Source organism: Lathamus discolor, chromosome 4, assembly GCF_037157495.1.
Source record: "Lathamus discolor isolate bLatDis1 chromosome 4, bLatDis1.hap1, whole genome shotgun sequence".
Taxonomy (NCBI): Eukaryota; Metazoa; Chordata; class Aves; order Psittaciformes; family Psittacidae; genus Lathamus; species Lathamus discolor.
The window spans coordinates 27,875,949-27,896,929 of NC_088887.1; the positions used below are offsets into that span (position 1 = coordinate 27,875,949).

The 20,981-nt window shown below is 40.1% G+C and overlaps 1 protein-coding gene across 5 annotated transcripts in view; it reads right to left on the reverse strand.

The window, feature by feature from the left end:
- Positions 1–20,981, reverse strand: part of APP (amyloid beta precursor protein) — a 209,536-nt gene that overhangs the window by 155,102 nt on the left and 33,453 nt on the right. For all 5 annotated transcript variants that reach the window (XM_065676759.1, XM_065676758.1, XM_065676756.1 and 2 more), the window contains exon 2: positions 17,500–17,667. In XM_065676759.1, coding sequence (XP_065532831.1) covers positions 17,500–17,667 — 168 coding nt within the window. The remainder of the gene's footprint in view (positions 1–17,499; positions 17,668–20,981) is intronic.

Sequence of the window (20,981 nt, forward strand, 5' to 3'; positions counted from 1 at the left end):
AGGAAGGAGAAAAAGCCTAAAAATAACTGCTGCAGCTGAACCCAGGACATTCTGGCACTGACAGTGGTAGAAATGTGAGCTGGTTTTGGTACAGTGGCCAGTTGAGTTGGTTCACCCACACGAAGCTTCATATGTACACAATATCTTCTCTTAAAAATCCCTAATGTGCCTTAACCTGGAATTTCATGGAATACTGCCACTTACCTTGTAATCAAAGCATTCAGAAAATCTGCCAGATGTGTGATAGCCTACTCAACCTAATTCATGCACAGAGCCCTGTGGCTTAACACAGACTTAACTGAACACTTGCACACTGGCTTTCTCTGAGTGCTTTCCTCTGCACACAGGGAAGACAAAAGTCCGCAAAAGCAGAAGTAAAGCTGCATGGTCAACCACATTTCAAGTCCTTCATTTTATAACACAAGTATGTTTGTATGCAATAAGGAAACCAAACCAAAAATCTTAGCTCTGTCAGGCAAATTCTGCTAAAGTCTCTCCTGTGTAATTATGAAGCATATCCAGCTGCTCATACTGTAAAACCTCAGAGTAAACACAGCTGGACTTATGGCCTCTTCTAAACTGCTGCCCTGTCCACCTTAAGCATTTACTGGTTTAAATGCAATGAGCACTTCTAGCTCTTTGCAGCAGCAATTTTTACTCACAGGGAGACAGCAAGGCCCGCTTTGTCAATGCCACCATAAGCCTGTTTACAATTCTACTCCACTTGAGCACAAACACAGACGAGATTACATCTGCCTGTTACTCTGTGGCATCACCAGAAGCAATTAACAGTTTGGGGTTTGGAAGGTTCTATTTTGTCCTTTTTTGTTTGCTTGTACGTTCATATTTTTTAATTAAAGTTATGCAGGAATAAGATTAAGTATTAGAGCAGTGAAATGGAATAATATCTAATGAAGTTAACAGGATATTTTTATCATGTACAAAGGATATGGACTCCTGTTTTCGCAAGAGGGAAATAACAGGCAGCCAGGATTATAGATTGATAGATAGATAGACAGATAGAAAGGCAGATAGACAGATAATTAAATAAATAAAAACCTCCTCTTTTAGTCATAAGATTTCATCCACCCCATTCCCTCTTTATGGATTTAAGGGTTGCCTGAAGCACTGGGTCCCTCTATCAAGGAAGATGGGGACAGTGTAAGCAGCTAGAGAGCTTTGGTCGGGCTTTCCAGATTCTCCTGCAGGCTGCCATCTCTTCAACAGCACACGTCAGTGGGAGGAAGGTAAGGCACAAGGAAGGAGCTGACATCAATACACATTGACATCAATATACAAACCAACAGTGATCTGTTCAACATAACTGATACACAGTTTTACACAGGTGTTTAAGCAAAACTGTGCCAGCTACAGTACCAGCATCCAAGGAACTGCAGTAAAGGCTCAGCTACCTGATGTTGGAGAAGCAGTCCTTAGTAGGACTGTTCTTCTAAAAAAGCAAACATTAAAAAAACAAAACAAAACCAACCAACCAACCCAAAAAAAAAAAAAAAAGGAAAAAAACCCCAAAACCCCACAACAAACCAAACAATAAACACCACCACCACCAAAAGAAATAACAAAACCCAAACAAACAGCAGTCTGACCTGTAATTGTATTTTCATTATGAAGATGAAACAGCACGTCAGCTCAGGTACCACAGTGTTTCAAGGGCCAGCAGGGAAAGAAACAGATTTTGTACCAGCAATTTCTGCCTAAACCTGGGGTACAATTCTAAAGGTATGAAATTAAGCAATTTAATAGCTTTTTGAAAATCACTACATGTGGAAAGCTACAATTTCCATTTCCCTAGCTTTTGAAAGAAATAATCAATAAATATGGGCTATAATACCCATTTTAAATCATCAAATTACCTACCTGAACTAGTTTCAAGAGCTTCACCTAAAGAAACCTCCCACCTGTCTGTCAAACAGGAACACACGTGACTGTAACCAAGTTGTTAGTTGTGCTCTTCGAGTACATCACAGTACAAAATATCCCTAAGCAGTACCATAAAATCTATAAAGCTACACTTGAAAAAAAAAAAATTGTCCTCTATTCAATAATTTCCAATTTCCACTGCTTACAAAATTACCTACTTTATGTCAAAGTTGTCTTCGACGCCATGCAAGGACTGTCGCAAAGTAACAGGCCTGGGAACTCACTTTTAATAATTAATTAATTTATGCATTGTTGAGTTTACTGGGGAAATAGCCAAAGGGTAATTTATTAATCTAAGAGCCTAGATTCAGTTGTATGCATGCCCCAAGAGACAAACGCGGCTTTGAGTTCCCTCTTCATGAAATCAGCTTCAGGCTCTAGTACAAAGAAAGTGAAGTGGTAACGTAAGGTCATACGCTGAAACTACTGTTGTACTCCATTATCCAGAATACAAGGAAACCATGCATGGTTCAGTCCTGTAGTGAAAGGAATACAGAAAAAGTCTGGGAAATCCGCAAGTTAGAAACAGACTACCTGATGCTTTGAAATACAACTTGACCTTAAAAATAATAGTAATAAAAAGAAGTTGAACATGAAGAATGAAGCTAAAGGGAGCACATCTGTAGAAAACATTCAGATCAGGTACATTTCTTGTTTGTGAATGGCAGAGGAATGTGCATTCAGTTTTCTATTTCCCTGCCTTGGTTCTTCAAAAAAGGACACCTACAGTGATTATGTGAGTAGCTCCAGGATGACACTGCACTTTTTTCCCTCTTAAATCAAGCAGTAATGTTTTTCAATAATTCTTGTGCTTGTGCATGAAATACACATTATATAGGCTACAGCTTTAAAATTACACAGTATATTTAGTATCCGACTTCTTTCTCAGAACAGTTGGTCCACAGTAGTCAACTGCCTCACCACTCTCTTGCACAGATACAGTTATTCTGCCTGCAAAGTGCTCTCTTAGGACAGCAACCTGGAGAAAACATGTCTGAAGATAAATCAGGTATTTCTTACTTCCATTAGCAATATTAACCATATATCAGATTAAATGAAGTTCACGGTCAAAACTCATCTATAGAAACTGTCTCTTAGGCATTTCTGAAGCCTTATCTACTCAAGAGAACCACAATTTGGAGCCACCACCAAGACAGAAATTAATTTAGTCTTTAACATTTCACATGTGTCTGTTTCAAGTACGAGACTGTAAAATAACAATGTTTCAAAACTCAGACAATACATTTCAGTACTGCAGTCTGAATGTTGAATAAGCTGCACACATGTACTTCAGCCTGATTAGATCCACATGGACTTTTTCAGGATTTTAGCTTGTACTTGCATTATTAATCTGAAACAGTTTTCCAGTGTGAAAGCAATGGAAACCTCAGCAGGTGACACAAGGAAGAAAATCTGCTGAGAAAGCAGCTCGTACATACATGGTGCAAATTCTGCTCTATATGGAACAGGATCTACTGCTCATGTCTTTGGTAACACACACGGAGCATTACTTAATGTCCAACAGGGTATTAGGAAATTTTCACTAGCCATTAGAAGTACTATGGCTCTCCAGATCCCTTAGAATTCACTTTTACTCATAAATTGCACTTGACAGAAGAGAAGAAGGGAATGGAGAGGCATGTAACAACTGCCACCTGCAAATGTCTTTGTAACAAAGCTTGGACTGGTTGGTGCTTCATTTCCAGCTGCTAAACTGGACTGAAAACCAAACTAATCCCAGTTTTCTGCTAAATACTGTAGCTGCTAAAGAAATAAGCTGCCATCCTGAGTCCATGAAGGATATTTAACAGGAGAACCTTGCAACCATCTCCCCTTTTGAGAACAAGAGCTTTTAGCCAATGATCCTTCAGATGAAGTTGTGACCTGGAGTCTACAGGTAATTGCCTGTTTGACAGCAAAGCAAGAAATGAAGTGTGCATCATCATCTGTGCTTTACCATATAGTGAAGCCCTACCATCCCTCTTCTCCAACAGACTTCCAATCTGTCGGAGAGCAGCATGCACACACTGGAGCAACACTGGTAGTGACAGACTGAGTTAGTCTTGGATCTGAAATAGAAGGACACATTCATCGTCTCTCAGGGCAATTCAGCTGCAGAACACTCAGTCTGCACTCTTTATTAGTAAAATCACAGCACCTTATTACTGTTTTTTTCAGAATGAAAACCAATGTAGCAGAACCCCCCCCTCTGGTGCTGCATTACCACAAGAGACCCACCTGGCTTGGTTTATTTTCCAGCAGCAAGAACACACGAGGTGGAGCTCAGAGCCCCTCAGACCCACACTCCACCATTGTATGTTTTCAGCAACCCCCACTACTCACAGGCTGCAACTTCTTCCAACAGCAGAGGAGAGAATAGGGACCAAAGCTTTTGAGTAATCTTTTTACTTCACAGGTAACAAACATTGCTGCAGAGCTGGCTATTGAACCTCACAGACACGGGAATGGTTCTGACAAAAGCTGACAAATCTTAAGTATGTATATAAGCACCAAGTCTAGATGTACACAACACTCCCAGTCACTGGGCTGTCTACAGGCATCTGTGCCTTTAACAGAAGCAGCTCAGAAGTGTGTAAACCAAAGAACAAACAATCTTAGTGCTCCATCCCCCACCTAAAAAGAAGCTAAACATTTTCTTCCCAGCCTTCTTCTTCCTGCAGTCTGTTCCCATACAGATGGCAAAACGTTTTTTGAGGCCTTGTACTGCATACTCCACTGAAGTCAATGGGAACCCTGACACCGACTTCTCTAAAAGAAAGATTGAATTCACCAACTCAAAGAAAGCCAGAAAAGCAAAAAGCTTCTTTTATTCTTTTGCTTTCCTTCTCCTACAAAAGAACAATCTCAAAAGGATTAGGAAGGTTGCCAAATGGAGAAACCAGAAGCACTTCAAATTGTTCCCAATGACTCAACCGACCACAGTGATGTTAATCCCTAGGGAACAACACTGCTGTGGCATAACATTAAGTCCAGTCAGATCCAACAAAACTTCCACACCAATATATGTAAGACCTTACTCTCCAGCAGAAATGGGATGTGCATTTGAAGGTGCTCAAAAGCAAGATGGATAAAGGGAGCGTTAGTTTATACTTAAAAAATCCAAGTTGACTATGAATCCCCGAGACATGCTGATCCTGAATTTTTTCAGGACAGAGTAGGAAGGGGTGTAATCCTGCATCTGTTTTCCAATCCAAAATACTGCACAGCTGGAACATGCCCATGCACATGTCGTTCTGCGCCATGCCTCTCGCCAGCAGATCTCCCAACTCTCTCACACCATGGGTGAGCACCCAAGAGCAGAGAGCAACCATCTTGGCCCAATACTGTCATAGCCAAAAGGGCAAATCTCAGTCCACGCACTATGTGAATAAAGGTATACTAGCTCAAGCATGTACCGTATGAAACATGAAATTTAAAAAGTGATGTCTACTTCACATGAGTAACAGCATCAACAGGTTACTGAGAGCATGACACAGCTATTTGCCAAGCTGTAACTCCTACCCTGGGTGAACTGCTCTGTTACTAGAAAGCTGAACCACACTACTTCAAGTAAGGTGGTCCTAAAGCATGATACAAGAACAGCTTCTACCATCTCCAAGTACATGAGGGTGGAGTAAGTAAATATTACTATCATTTTTAAGAGCTTAGCACCAACTTTCTGAACTTCATATACCTCAAGCTTGTAGGAGACTTTGCTTTCGAAGGGGACAGCAATGAGATGTGCAATAGGATTTAATTTCAGTTTAAGCTAGTACCCCATTCCCACAGAGACACAATCTCCAAAGAAATACAAAGACATGACCATAGAAAATGCTCTACTGTGTTAAAAAGACTTAGGCTTCAGACTGCAAATTCAGTCATTCCTGACTGCTGGCACTCAAGTTGGTTTCCTGTCTTGCTGATTGTTAAGATACGCTGGAAAAATGGTATGGTAACATTAGAAAACAGGAAAGAAAGCATGACCCTCGTTGAATATGCTTTAAAAAAAACAATGGAGAGAGCAGGTCTGACATATAGCATCAGTCCTCTTTCTGCCTGAGCTTTTCGTTGTCCCCATGCTGGACATTAGTGCCCTTTGCACAGATGAAGAGTAGGTCCCTCTCACAGGCTCCTCCTACCAGGCAGCCACACAAAAACCTTTCACAAAGTAAACAGTATATGAAAACCTTCAGTTACTTCACTCTGACTGCTGGTAGGGGAAAAGAAAAAAACAATTAAAAGGGAAAAAAAAAAAGGAAAAAAGAGGACATTTTAGTATTATGCAGATTAACATTTCCAAAACATTTCTGAAGCTAAGAAAACAAGCTACAAATGCCCAGAAGAGGACACCACATGCTGAGTACACTGACTTACAAAAGGTGTTGATGGAATCTACCAGAGTCCACTATCATTTCTTCTTGTTCACTGTGTGACAATTCCCCAATTAATCAGTTGCTTGAGACAACTAATTAACACGCAACTGTTGTGGCTGCATCCAACTAAACACCTCAAACCCAGCATATTCTGCACGGGAGAGCATGGCAAAGGCGTCAAGGAAAGAATAACAAGGAGCTCCAAGTACCGTCTGACAAGTACTATCAAAGTCAGCCTTTGGCATCATGCTCTTCATCACCAAAAATGTTTCCTGTAACAGTATTTAACAGATTGGCACCATGAACAGCAGCCCAGTAGAAAAATGTATTTTTTTAATATTAACTGCTACATGAACAATTCTATTTGGAGTTGTCAGGGTAATCCCAACTCAGGTAGCAGTTAACACAATCAGGTAATTTTTGTTCTTACATGATCCTCCAACTTGCCGATTCCTTAAAATCCAAAAAGAACTTTAATAGTAAAAGCAAGTATGATAATTTATCATATGTCTCTTCTTTCACTTTTGTTTCAGAGCAAGACCAGCAAACAACACATTAAGTTAAATTAAATTAATTAAATCTTTGGCACCCTTTCACCAACAGGAACTAAGTTCACTGAATTGGACCAAGTAAAAATAAGTAAATCAAGTTTGACCTTTCCATCAAGTACTTCTTGATGGAAAGGATTTTCAAACTGAAGAAGAAACAAAAAACCCTTAGCACTCTGTACTGCATTGGCTCATTCTGTGAGAGAGATTACTTCTCACCTTGCAGAACTGCACCTACGCTTCTGTTGAAACTTTAGGAAATGAAAAAAAGCAGTTCAAAGCTTTAAATGCTCTTATCTTCAGGATTATGTTATGATGCAATCTACTTTATTACTGCGCTCTGTGGCTTAGCAGTTTCTGTTGTTCAGCAGAGTAACTGCTTCAGAGATAAGCGTTAATTTCTTTGGTACTCATGAAAGTGAGACATTAAACTAAACTGAAGTGCCTTCTCCAATGACGAATTTAAGCAGCAAAGTCAATGTAAGGATTTACACAGACTTCAAACAGCTCTGTATCAAACTCCTAGGGCAGTGCAAGCAGTTTGCAACCTACTGCCCACAGCCCTGTGGCAACTACCACGCTGACCCTCTAACACCCTTGTAAGGCAGTCCAGACCTTCTCCCTCTTCTATGACATGGCAACAGTGTGGTAAATACATCCCATTAATTTGCAAATATCTAATCCACTTCTGCATTACATTTAAGACAGGATTTATGTTTGCTAAAAAGCAACGAAGAACCCTAATCTTAGGAAACAGCATGAGACTGATGCTCCTGAGAACAGCCCACTCCACCTCCAGCTGCAAAACCAGGGCAAAAGCAAAAGCAACAACAAAACAAGCAGCAGATAGCACTCTACATTTGATACGGAGGGTCCATATCCTTTTTGCCAAAATACTTATGGCAGGCCTGTGGCAATAGAGTTCATCACGTGATCCAAGAAAACTCCATTTCAGATCAGATCATCACCACAGGGATACTGCATATGTCAAATTTCTCAGTCTTTCATTCATCCACCAGTTCTTTTCTGTCCTTCCTGCTGTCATCATCCTGACTAAAAATACCAGCCTTGTTCACATTTCTTCATTTTCACCTGCTTTCTTTTCTCTCCTTTTCTGCACACATTCTGGTATTTTGAACCTGTTTGTTCTCCACTAATGGCCCTACTGCTGCCCAAAATTAAATCACGGAGCCACATTTGCATCTCTAACATGTGGCCTGTTCTTCATTACAGGCTTGATTTGACATCTGCTAGACCTAATAACATCCTTTCTTTTTCCCATTTAAATTGCTCCTGTTGTCTTTGTCTTATCGCCAGAGAAAACTTGCTGGGGGATCTGGGGATCAACTGGATGTGTTCTTCTGAAAACACATAAAGCCAAGAGGCAGAAAGATGCAGTGCCTTCAGAAATAGCTAAAAAGCTTCTCCTTCTCTGGCTGTTCACACACTACAGCAAAGCCACCCTCTGGTCAGCTGTCATAAGAAGTCCTGCTTTCCCCTTCCACCTCCTTCGGTGAGCTGGGTTGAGAGAGAAACTCATGTTTTTTTCTGTTTGTTTGCGTGGTTTAGCTTTGCAGTTCAGCTCCCTAAATTTCCTCACTGCAAGATCAGACATATGCTAAAATCTGGCAGAGAAGGAATGAGGAGGAAGAGGGAAGAAAACTGACTCTTTCTGCAACAGCACGTACTGCTTAAACTCAACACTTCTGCTAAACAGCTCTGCAGCAGCACTCCTTAGTTTTGTAAGAAACTCTAAAATTAGCTCACATAATATGACTGTCTCCTCAGAGAGACTGTTCTTGCTACAGATCTTAAGCTACAACAGCTCAGGATGCTGAAGCTGAAAGTATGCAAAAGTGGGGACATTGAGGAAATTCAAAACTGGCTGAATGGAAGACTTCTTCGTCTTCCATGTTGCTCTGAACTCCAAACCAGAGCAGTGCTCTTCGTGTGAAATGCCTGGGGGTAAAGGAATGAAACCATGACAGGAACACATCAGCCCGCTGCTCAACAGAGAGGCTGTGATCCATACTGGTACCAGAATCTTAAAAGCCATCTTCCAGACTTCAAGTAATCACTTATTAGCATATCCACTAATGTGTTCTCAGAAATAGCTTAAAATGCGAGTTTCTATGACAATCTCCTCTAAAACACTAAAAAAAGTATACACATATTAACTTATAAGATATTACAAGTTCAGCTTTAATAAGATCAGTCTTATTCTATCCTCTTAGGTTCCTTGTTTAGAAGCATAAACATTATTCCTTGGATGATCCCTTCTCATTTTTTATTCCTCTTTGATGGCATATACTGACTTGCCAAGCTGTGTGGGAACTTGGACAAGCAACATAAGCTGCAACGCTTCACAGATGTTTAAAGAAATGCTCAAAATATTTTTTAAATTACTTTTTTTTAAAAAGTCTGTAATTGGCTCAAAGAAGGAAAAGCAAAATAATACTTAAGGATCTTGATGCTGCCTCAAAAAATTATAGTTTCCCATATGCAACCCAAAGTTCAATTTACAAAGAAGTCATTTATTGACCACAACTCTCTGGCAAAGCTCTCTTCCCAGGCCAAATGGAAGAAGGGAGTAATAATGAATGGAGGACATGAGATGTTTTACAAATGCTTATGAAGACATACGACTTAGGACAAGAACCAAATTAAATTGCCTTGGTTTATATTCTAGTGGAAACCTTGTGCAGTTTCTTCAAACAACTGGAACTGGGACATCTCGCACATCATCACATTTCCATGGGGTCAGTGCTCTTCTGACCTACGCTGACATTTATAGAAAAAAACCCCTAAGCTAGCAAGAAATAAAAATGTGTATCAGACTGTATTTTCTCATATCTGGATTAACAGAAGGAAAAAAAAAAGTTAAAAAAAAAAAAAACCAAACACGGTATTATCATTACCACACAAGTAATTTTCTTTTTTTCTCTCCTGTTAATATATGCAACAGTTATCAGTACCCACAAAATACAAAGCTGATGTTTTAACAAATATGGCAATGCATCCTCTAAACACTACACAGCATCTTTCTGACAGAAGCTTCTGTCTTAGCTAAAGAGGAGTCTTTCTCTTTCCCTAGCAAGGGTTTACCCTAAGGTTTCACCCTCCTCAAATAAAAAAAAAAAACAAAAAACAAAAGGCTAAAATTCTGTTTAAACTAGTAAAAAAACCCCATGCTATATTTATACAAAATGGAAAAAGGTGGATGAAGCCATCAATAGTTGGCCAGATATTTAGAAACGTCTTCATAATGATAACTAAAATTAATCCACAACCACCTAGAACAATTTTCTGTAAATCTATAAAAACAGAATATCAGTGGAATTTTTTAGCCAGAGGTATTCAGTCTTTGGAATATTAAAGCAGGCACTCAGTACAGCACTACACAATAATTTTAATTGGATAAAAGCTGACCAGATGATTATGCTGCCATATGAATTACAAAGTGGTGGTAATAAGCTGCTTGGGGAAAAAAAATGAATGTTCTAGAAATCAAGAAGCATTTCTCCCATCCAGTCTAGCAGCACTGCCCTGCTATGAATTCAAGCAAGCATCACCTTCCGGACAGCTTCAAAGCTACACAGCACGAGAAGCTGTCTTTCCTTTTTTAATTTTGCCTACAGAACTGGCAACTGAAGCTGTGTGTGTAATGTCCTTTTACTTGCAAAGACAGACTTCTGAACATGAACCTACTCTGTGTGACCAGTCCGGACAGATCAGCCCACTGACTGCCACTAATAAGCTTCACATGCACTGTTACAGTGGAATGAACACATCTGTAGTTGGTATTTCTGATTTCCATGTATTTCAAAGTACATGGACACAGGTGAAATGGGGGAGAGCTAAAAAAGCAAGGGGTTGGGGGGAAAAGAAAAAAAAAAGAAACCTGCTTGCTTCTTCCCCCATAAAAAAAAGAGAAAGAAAACCCCCAGAATTGAGTACCACTACCACCACACCACCAGGAGAAAAAACAGTAAGCCGCAAACTATACTCCCTATTCACACACACACACAATCCTGCACAGAGACTTCTTGTGTCTTTCTCTGTTCCATCTTTCTTGTCTTCTGTAGGAAGACCAGAAAGAGCTGCAATCCCTCTAAGCACTCAAAACCACACAGACCTCCAAACCCTGCAGGTAGCCTCTCAGCTCTCAGGACCACCATTCCCTAGGAGGAGTCACACTTGCTCCCATCCAAAATTAGGGAGCTGAACTGCAGAGGTACACCTGCAGATGTTAGGGCTGCTGTTTCAGTGCCCTTAAATGGACACAAGTCTGATATAGCCAGAGCATTATTCCTTCCTCTTTTGTCCACTTACTGCTAATACCTCTCCATGAGCCAGTGCTAACACAGACGCTGGATCAAGAAACTGACCTACCTCTGACACCAACCCCCTAAGAATAAAAACTACATCATAGTGGAAGCTGCCAGGAGTTAGAGAGGTCCCAGAATGACCTTTAGCAAAAGTGCGATAGATTTGTGCCAAACCATGCAAGCATGGTCTAAAAAGGTAGAGGAAAAGAAAGTACATCAGCAACGACATTTCCTCCTTAAAAGGGCTGATATGTAACAGCTGTACATTTATAATACATTTTCTTTCCTTAAGGTAATCATCACACTTTATGCCTAATACCTCTTAGGCTTATCATATTATTTACTGAAGGACAGCTGCTACCAGTCCACCTCAGAGCTACATAGCATAAGATGTTTGGGAGATGTATCTGTAAAGGAAACAGCAGACAACTTACTACTGTAACTCTGTGTGCCGGAGGGAAAAAAGAATGGTGAAACACAGCAGTAAAGATTTGCTGTGTTGTCCCCACCAGGGGCAGGAGAGGTAACAACTCTACAGACTTCATCCAAACCTACACAGCCCTCTCGGAAGTTTCTTGGGCTCCAATAAGGCCAAGCATTGGACCAGTAGAGCTTCATTCCCTTCCCTATGTATGCAGAGAGACTTGTGCAAGCACGGTTAGCTGGTCCTTCTTTGCTTGAGGAGAAAAGCCACAAGCACAGAGCACAGCATGCTGATGACAGTGTAAAACACCATCTTCTTGTCTTTTTTATCTCCAATTTAGCAGATTTCTTTTGACACCTTCATCACATGCTATATGGCTGTCTGCTAGTCCAACTATGAACCAGAAGAGGCAATAGGACTACCCTGCGTATAGCCTTTACATTCATGTATTTTAGAGGACAGAATGAATAATTGCATTCCTGGCACAAACACTGTGCTGGTGGAACCCGCAGATTAAGTTGAACCAGTCATCTAGTCCATCATATCTGCAAAATTCAAATTTAATCTAGGGGAAAATGCAGCATCACAGCTTCATTAAACACTGCAGCACAAACTTGCCTAAATGTATATTTATGCAATCCTTGTCTATTTTCACCCTTTTTCCTCCCTCAGCCTCAAAGCAGAAGCAGCCACCTTCCACAAGAAAAAAAGTGTTGCTTCAAAATGCAGACCCTGCATTTCCAAAATCTAAGCCTCCATTGAAGCAAATGAGAGTTAAGCAGTGGCAGACAGCATGAACTAATTCAACTTGTGCTGTGGACCAAAAGCTAAGTAAAAAAAAGACCTCAATAATCAATGCCAAGCGTGCTAATATACTGTTCACCTGAACTTTTAAGCATGACTGTACACGTCTCAGAATATACCAACACACATTTCTCTTGAAAATGTCATTTGTTTTTCAGGACAATCTGTGCTGCCAAAAATCTGTATGTTTTCCATGATGTTTCATTAAATGGATCATTTTCCTCAGAGCAAAATGTATGGCTTTTCAGGCTGCTGAATTTAGAGCGGTACAGGTTTACAATTGATTTTGTTCTTCAATACAATGGCTATTTGGTTTGAGAAACCAGAAAGAGCACATTATGCAGCCTAGATAAAAACGATGTATTAGGATGAAAATGACAACGTAACATGGAGAGAAACCATTACCAAAGCAAGCAAGACCATCTTCATCACATCTCAAATTCTCTTCTCAGAAGACCAAACTATTTTTTTTCCTTTTTAAAACATCAGCATCCCTGGCAGTTCAACAAGCCTTTAACAAACCTTTAGAAGCTCTCAACAAGGAAAAAGACTGGAAAAGGAGGGAACTGCTGCCATCAGTCCTGTCTGATTCTGCCTGACATGGGCCCAGGGCAACAAGAGTAAAAGGATTATTGAAAATGGTGGCAGGGAGCCAAGCAAGTAAGTAAAAATGAAGATAGGGAAGTCGTTTGATGGCCTTTTCAACCCAGCTACAAAAGAGGGGACTTGAGGACTGTTCTGAAGCTGGGGAGTTGTAGGGCAAGTTAATTTCAAGGCCTTATTATGGTCACATTCCAGCTTGTACTGGATCTGGCTAAGAAGTGGCTTCATGTTTAGGCAAAGCTGCTGGTGAAACACATGGCATAAACACAGAATATTTGATAAAAATGACAAGAGGGTAATTTTAAAAAGTATTATGCTTAGAGATTAGAAATGTCAACACTGTTCTGTCAACAGCTATAATGAATTACCTGTTATCTGAATTTACCCTACTATTTTCTGCTCTACGTAACACAAAGATGCAATTAGGAGCACAGCAGCGTGCATTATTAATTCTTTTCTTTTTCCTTTCTGGGGAGGACTTTAATAAATACATGCTCAGTGAAAAAAAGCTTGTGGATCTCAACGGCATTTAGAAAGAAAGTGGACCAAAAAAATCAAGCAGTCATGATACGGTTTTAGAGATGCCAGGTGTAACACCTGCCAGAGCAAACATACACCCTACATCTGTAAGTTATTCTAAGCATTAAAAAAACCTAAGAGCAACCCAAAACAGAACAGCTCCATGCATACTTAAAATGGAAATGAGCACCTCCAAACTAAAGTGAGTAGGGAAAAAACATGTATTAGACAAAATTTTTTTGCCAGCTGTATTGTTTTTTACAATTCATTTTGGACACTAAGCTCAGCACAGATGGCAAAATGATTTCAGTCCTTCAAGGAACTCATATAATGTATCCTAATTGCTAGACATAAAATTTAGAACATAGGAGTTGTTCAAAACTGCTAATAAAACATACGCCAGGGAAATGAGCACACCTAAATTAACCTCCTACTCTGCATACTCACGTGACTCTGAAAACACAAACTTTGCCAAAGGGCAAGCTCCAGATCAGTTTTATGAAAACTGTTCAGCAAGACAAGGAGCTGATGGGCCTTGAAATGCACCTTCCTTCAACCCTAATATGCCACTCCAGTGCTTGAATACGTATGGGTGGGGGCAACTGGCTTCTTCCACAAAACAAGAAAGAGCAAACTCCAGGTGCAGTGGTCCCTACCTATTTTAGGACATCAACTAATCACCCATTAGAGGCTGTTAGGAAGAAACCTTCCCCAAGGGGCTGGTTATCCAGCAATCGTGTATGGCAGGGTTTTTCCAACATCCCTGCAAAACAGCTGGTACTGCAATGTCAGCAGCAGGACTAGACTGACTGATGGCTTGATGTGAAGTGTCAGCTACACTCACACCACATTGATGATTTTGGCACACATGCACGTGTAACCACTCCCTTTACACTAAAGCAATGTTGCATGGGCATGATCTGCAAGCAGCTATCAAATTCAAGTCCTGCAGCAACCATGCCAGTTTACTTTTCAGCACAGGTACAATTAATATAAAGGCATGCTAGCTAGTTTGACATTAGAAAAACCACTAGTAAACAGTACTTCTGTAACCAGCATCTCATTCCACCCAAGAAAGCTTGATTAGCTTGTATTTAAAGAAAAAAGAAGAGAAGGCATCAGCTTTGGCTGAGCTCTGAGAATGTGCAGGTCTGAAGGCAGAGGAGATGGGTGTACTGTGCTTCCACAACCACTTATTCAGTAACAGAGTTTAACTGAGGTCAAAGAAGTTAGAAGGCAGCATTCAAGTATCTCCATTTCCTTTCGAATTAGTAACATACAGTCTGAGCTTTATCATCTTTAAACTGTGTGATGTTTTGTCCAAATATAAATTCAGACAGTTCCTGTGCTGCACTGAGCTCCCACTCAAAATGAAGCGAAGCAACAACAAGCCATATAAACCTTTAAAACATGTAGGTGGTTCTGCTTATTCCCCATTCCTTCCTTTCTGCCCTTGCAATGCTCCTCAACTGCTACTTTCTACATCAAGACTTCAAAATCCACCTACGCTGCCAATGGACAAGGAGAGGCAATGAAGGCAATTTCAAGAAAAAATACAAGGCTCCTGATACATCTCTGCAAGAGAAATTTAAGTTCTTCTGTACTCCATGCACCTTCCAGCCCAGTGCTCTGCCCAGCACCCAGGCATCCGGCCTTGCATCCTACAGCCAGTTGCTGGCATGCATGGGGGAAGGACAGGGCAGAAGAGCCAGGACACCAGCAGTTTCCCACCAAGAAGCAGGAAGCATACTGGTAAGCAGAGCATGGAAAAGGTTTTTTTAGCCCGATTTCTATGGTTTAGCACACACAGCAGAGTTGGTAACTTCAGGTTAATGAAAGTACACTGCTTTATCACACACCAATTTTAGCTAATCTATATGATTATATATGTGTAAGATGCCCACCTCATTTTTAGGGAGTAAACCTGCCAGCACCTTGCCCCGCAACAGGGCAGAACGCCCTAAGCTGTGCTTTTAACTGTAGCTAAAGAGAATCTCTTAAGTTGTGACATGATCGTCTAATAATAAGCTGAAGAACTTTTGAGTACACAAATCAAGGCTACCACCACAACAGAGTTTCAGTATTTACCCTTAAAACCACACATAACAAAGGTCTCTTGTTTCTTGTGTCAGGAGAAAAATTCAGATTGGCAAAGAAAAAAAAAATCAGGTTAAATTGACCTAGAGAGGTCATCCAGACCTTCCTCTGCTCCAGGCAGGGCTTACGTCTAAGCCAGACCAATTTGCTGAGGCCCTTGCCCAGTTCACCTCTCCTAGTCTCCAACGATGGGGACTCTAAGCCTGCTTGGGTGCCTGTGCCACACCATGGCCACTCTCACAGCAGTTTTTTCCTCACATGCAGTCAAAGAAATATTTTCCTTATTACTCCCTTTGTAATCTAACAGTATGCGGCTGCTAGCTTCTGATTGCTTCTGCTTTCCTCTTCCCTTTAAGAGGGGTTTTTGAGTCTGTTTGGGTGTGGGAGGGGTTTTTTTTGTTTGTTTTTTTTTTAAATGCCACCCACAATTCCAAAATGACCTGACATCCAGCTGAGATTTACAGTTCCAAGGCCTCATTCTGGAGTCCTTCCTTACCAGCAGTGTTTGTAACTGAACTGCCAAGTTACTGAACTATTCATGCCTTAAAACCTCCCAAACTTTCTACTCTTAATTCCTGAAAATTCATGTATTTCTTTCTGTAACTTTAAATAGAGATTTAATACTCTATGGACATTTATTAACTGTTTCTCTACTTCCATCTTCTTACTTTTTTCCTCACCTTCAGTAATTTCACTATGCACAAATAAACTTTATATAAATCAGACAACAGAGGGCCCACAGAAACCTTCAAAACCTTACTAGTAGGTTACCTTTGGTATTTTTGTCAGTAGTAAACAAAAGTATTAATTTCACAAAGTAATACTCAGTAAAAAGACAAAGCTACTGGTGAAAATAATTTTAGTAACCAATACAACATTAAAATGAATGTTCTAAACCATAAAGCCCAAACCCAGGAAAAAAACCCAAATAAAACACGGCAAGAAACAGAAGGAACAATCAATGGGTAAAAAGACAGGAATGAAGATGCTAAGAGAGCAGAGGTCTGAAGCATGAATTATCTTGCTTTCTAAAGAGGCATTTTCACCGGAATTGATTTGACATTTAGGAAGCAACGTAGCTACTGCCATGGCAATAAGCAATAGCCTCTGCTTTAAAAGAAAATATAATAAAAGCAGAGGTGGTACAGAAAGACATAAGGACTAAAGCAACTCAAGCCATGCCCTTTTGTTTCATGGCATGAAATCCGCATTTTCTTTTCACATTGTCACACACTGGTACGAGGTTATCACAGTATCACAGCATGGAGACAAAACAAAATTAGATCCACAATCTGTTCTTAGGACATAAGGGAGTGGTAATAAGTTTCTGCTCTGAAATATGAAATCAGTCATTGTGACTTCATGTGTAGGGCAAGCTTTATCTATTAGAAAACCTGAATGGTTCAGTGCACAGCAGAGACCAGTAACTCTGGACCGCCCCAGTGTATTTCGGCGTCATGGCAGGATGACAAAAGAGACGTTACAGCTGATGCTTTCAAGATCAGCCCAGAAAGAACAAAGGCATTTTAAAGAATAAACTGTCACCTCAGCTTTATTCAAAATAGTTTGTAAGAAGCTCACTCTGCATATACTAAACAAAAATTATCCCCCATGGGTAGAAGACACAGGGACAAAATTGTCCAACAACAGTCCCTGTAATTCCCCCAGCAACCAATTTTTGAAGCTGTTTAATAGGCTCCAGAGAAAGCTTTTTTAAAAAGGACAAAAAGACAATGGAGCAGGAGAGAAAGAGAAAAAGGAAAATAGGGAATGTCCCTACAGACTCAGCTCTCCAGGACACCCCTGCAGCTTAGTGCTTCAGGAGAAGAACCACCGTAGCTGTTCCCGAGGATGGGACTTACTTCCTGGCAGTACTGGAGAATCCCTTCCTTTGTCCCAATGCAGGTCTTGGTGCCAGAGGGGTCCGACTCCCACTTTCCGTTCTGCACATTCATGTGCATGTTGAGTTTCCCACAGAACATGGCGATCTGGGGCTCTGCCAACAGCCCAGCATTTCCATCAGCTGGCACCTGCAAGAAGAAGAAACAACAAAAACAGGTTTAGTTCCACGCCTGACATTTCAGTCCATCCAAAGCAGGAATAGCTCAAGCAAGCCTGAATCAAACCCTAGGCTTACCCACCCATGGCAGCAAAGGCTGAAACTGTTTGATTCAGGCAGATTTGAGAAGCATCAATGCAGTCTTCACAGGAATCCAGAACACAATAGTGTAACACAGATTTTAAAGCTGTAACCAAACTGTTGCCCAAATACAGTCACCTTATCAAGTTGGGTAAACACACAACAATGATCATTCTTGAAGCAGGATTACAGAATTTTATTTTCCACAGGTACTCAAGTGTAGTGAGGGGAAGAGTTCACTAACAATTAACAAAAAAGTAACAAGTTTTCCCCAACAGCTTCCTAAAAAACCCCACAATGTACCTTTTCTCCAATGTTTAGCACACAGGCTGTATCTTATCATGCCTTATAAAGACCTGGGTTAAAAGCAGCAGTTTCCAAGTAAGATTAGTCTCAACTGAATCTTAAAATGCAGTGGCTGGGATGGTATCAAAATGGGACTGCTAAAAGTCTAGCTCACAGCCAGCTATTACAGACTATCATCTACCCAAACAAGCACTAAAACACCCAGTTTGATGACAGGCCACCCTAAGTGCTCTCCTCACCTCCTGTGGGCATGCTCCCCACAACACCCTGCCTCAGCACCACCCAGCTGCCTCCCCCCTTTAAGTGCCCTATCTTCTGGGGTATAGAGCCAAACATCAGAGATGCTCTCAACTATTCCCCAATTACATACACTTCTGGAATATCTGTATGCTTCCCACCTCATTATATGTATTTATGAACCACCTTAACACTCCTCCCCCACGAACCTCAACACTGGTTTAAATCACTCCCATCGGACTGCAGCATTAAGGCAAACAAGTCAAGAGTTCTTTCTTTCAGCCTTCTGCTCTCCCATGTAGCCAACCTCAGAAGGTATAAGCTGAAAGTACTCGCTTCAGTTTTACCATCTGAGAAAACCCAACACAAAGATACATCTCCTCTTCAAGCTAAATTCCTTGAGAGGAGTCCGTGGCTCTCCATTGGCCTATATGCCCCAAAGGCAAACATGTTGCACTTGAGGTACAGCAGAGTATTCAATTAGGTTTAAATATCTATTTTTAACTTCTAATCTTTAGCTAGAAGGCTTCTCAAGGAGAATATTAGAAACATTTTAAAAATTAATGAAAAACTGAAGAAACAGAATTACTGTCTCACACGAGGTATGCAAACCCTGTATCTGTGTTTCCCTACTCTTTATTTAAACAAACACAAAACAGCTTCATGAATAATAAAATCCCACCAAGAAACATTGCAGAGTCAACATCTAACTACCCTAACATATTCGCTTAGCATTGTTAGTTAAAATGCCACAATTAAGACAAGTTGGGGTTTTGTGTGGTTTTGTTTTTGGGTTGGTTTTTTTTTAGATTTTCTTTTTTAAGAAAAGAACATTAATTTTCCTGCCCTCAGGAACACTTCTATTGGCACAGATTTCCCTCTACTATCTCAATTTCTCTTCTCCAGTGGAAGGAGTAAGCACTGTATGATTTAACAGTCAACCATCACTGTCCTTCCACTGGGTGATTAGAGGATTTTCCAGTAACCAGGATGACACCTTGGTCTTTGTCTGGCTTGCTTTGATTAGTGAAACTATCACAGGCTTACTCCCTCTAACATCTTCAGAAACTGGAGAACATCTCAAACTTGACACATCTGTATCAAATACTTGCAAAAAAAATCCTCCAAATTAATGATTTTCTTTCTTTATAGATGCACCGCAACCCTATCAAAACTTCAATAAAAACAGAAGCGAGTCATTCCACAGGTGATGTGTGTGAATGTGAAATCTACTCACAGTCAGCTCGTCCACCTGAGATCTCTATTAAATTAATAATGCAGTAGGAGATCTACTTACCTTTTTTCACTCAAAATCTTTAGTTGTAATTTCATGGAGACCTTGCCTAGTGGCTTTGTAATAGGGAACTTTTGGTTATTTTCTCCCTCACCTAAGGAAGCTAAGAAGGCAGCTAAAGTGGTAGAAGACAAAGGGACCATTTACTTAGAATGCTATTAATGTAGCTCTAACAATATGACAACCTGTGACTGTCTACTTACAATATCATTTCCTTCAAAAATTACATCTCCCAGCTTAATGACATTACCAAAGCAAGTCATGATCACATGTAGCTTTCTGTATTTTGAGCTGGCAGGGCCACACAGATGAACTGCTCTGCATAGCACTTCTTCATATTGATTAGGACAGCTAAATGTTTCTAATCATAAAGAAATACTGGAGCAATTAATACACACTGTCAACAGAACTAAACATTTAGATCACAGGATGATTTAGGTTGCAAAAGACCTCTGAGATCATTGAGCCCAACAGTAAACTTAACACTGACAAGTTAAACCAAAATGAAAGCTAAAAAGATTAAACTTAGCTGATTTCAAGAGAGGTTTCTAGTCTGCATAAGTTATTGATAAGGTAAACCTAATGAACTATTACTGACTTTAACAGAGAGATCCAACAGCAGTTTTATCATAAAGAGGACTGAACAACAATATTTTGGGAGATAGGGGGAAGGAAGCAGCACTTTTTTTAAGAACACATGCACTTCAAAAGATAAATTAACTCAACAAATGGCAGGAGAGTAAGATAAAACTAAATGTGGTAATTTGTCCTATACGTGCTGCCATAACATTCTTAAACACACAAATTCATGAATCACTGGTCATATCAAATGGTATATCCAGCTTAAATAAGCGACTTTGTGAAGAATGTTATGTATCATTCACATTTTCTTCACAGCCAGTGGTTTAATTCATTTACATTCATTTCCTGACAAGAAAAATCATCAGCATTACAATGCAATTAAATAATCTAGAGTACTGATCTACACAGATAATCAGCTTTTATCCAGTAATTCTGAATAGCATAAAGCTACAGTCCAGTTTGTTACAGTAACGCCTGTAGTGGCAAATCTCTCCTTGACTAATCCTAAAGCTCTTGGGCAGATTAGTCTCCCAAAGAATAACTCATGCCACACAAATGACATTAACAGCAACTATTTGCTTGATTAGTATTCTGCAAAAGTAAAAATCTCCAAGCTTATTAACAGAACTAATCACAAATTATTTTTGTCTATTTTGCATATGACCTCGAAGAAGTAGCATGTGTTTCTTCCATGCCTCTTGGCAAATCATTAAATAACAGTAGGACCAATCAGCATGTCGGCTCATAGTAACCCCAAAGTTATGCTTTGGTTTTCACAGTATATC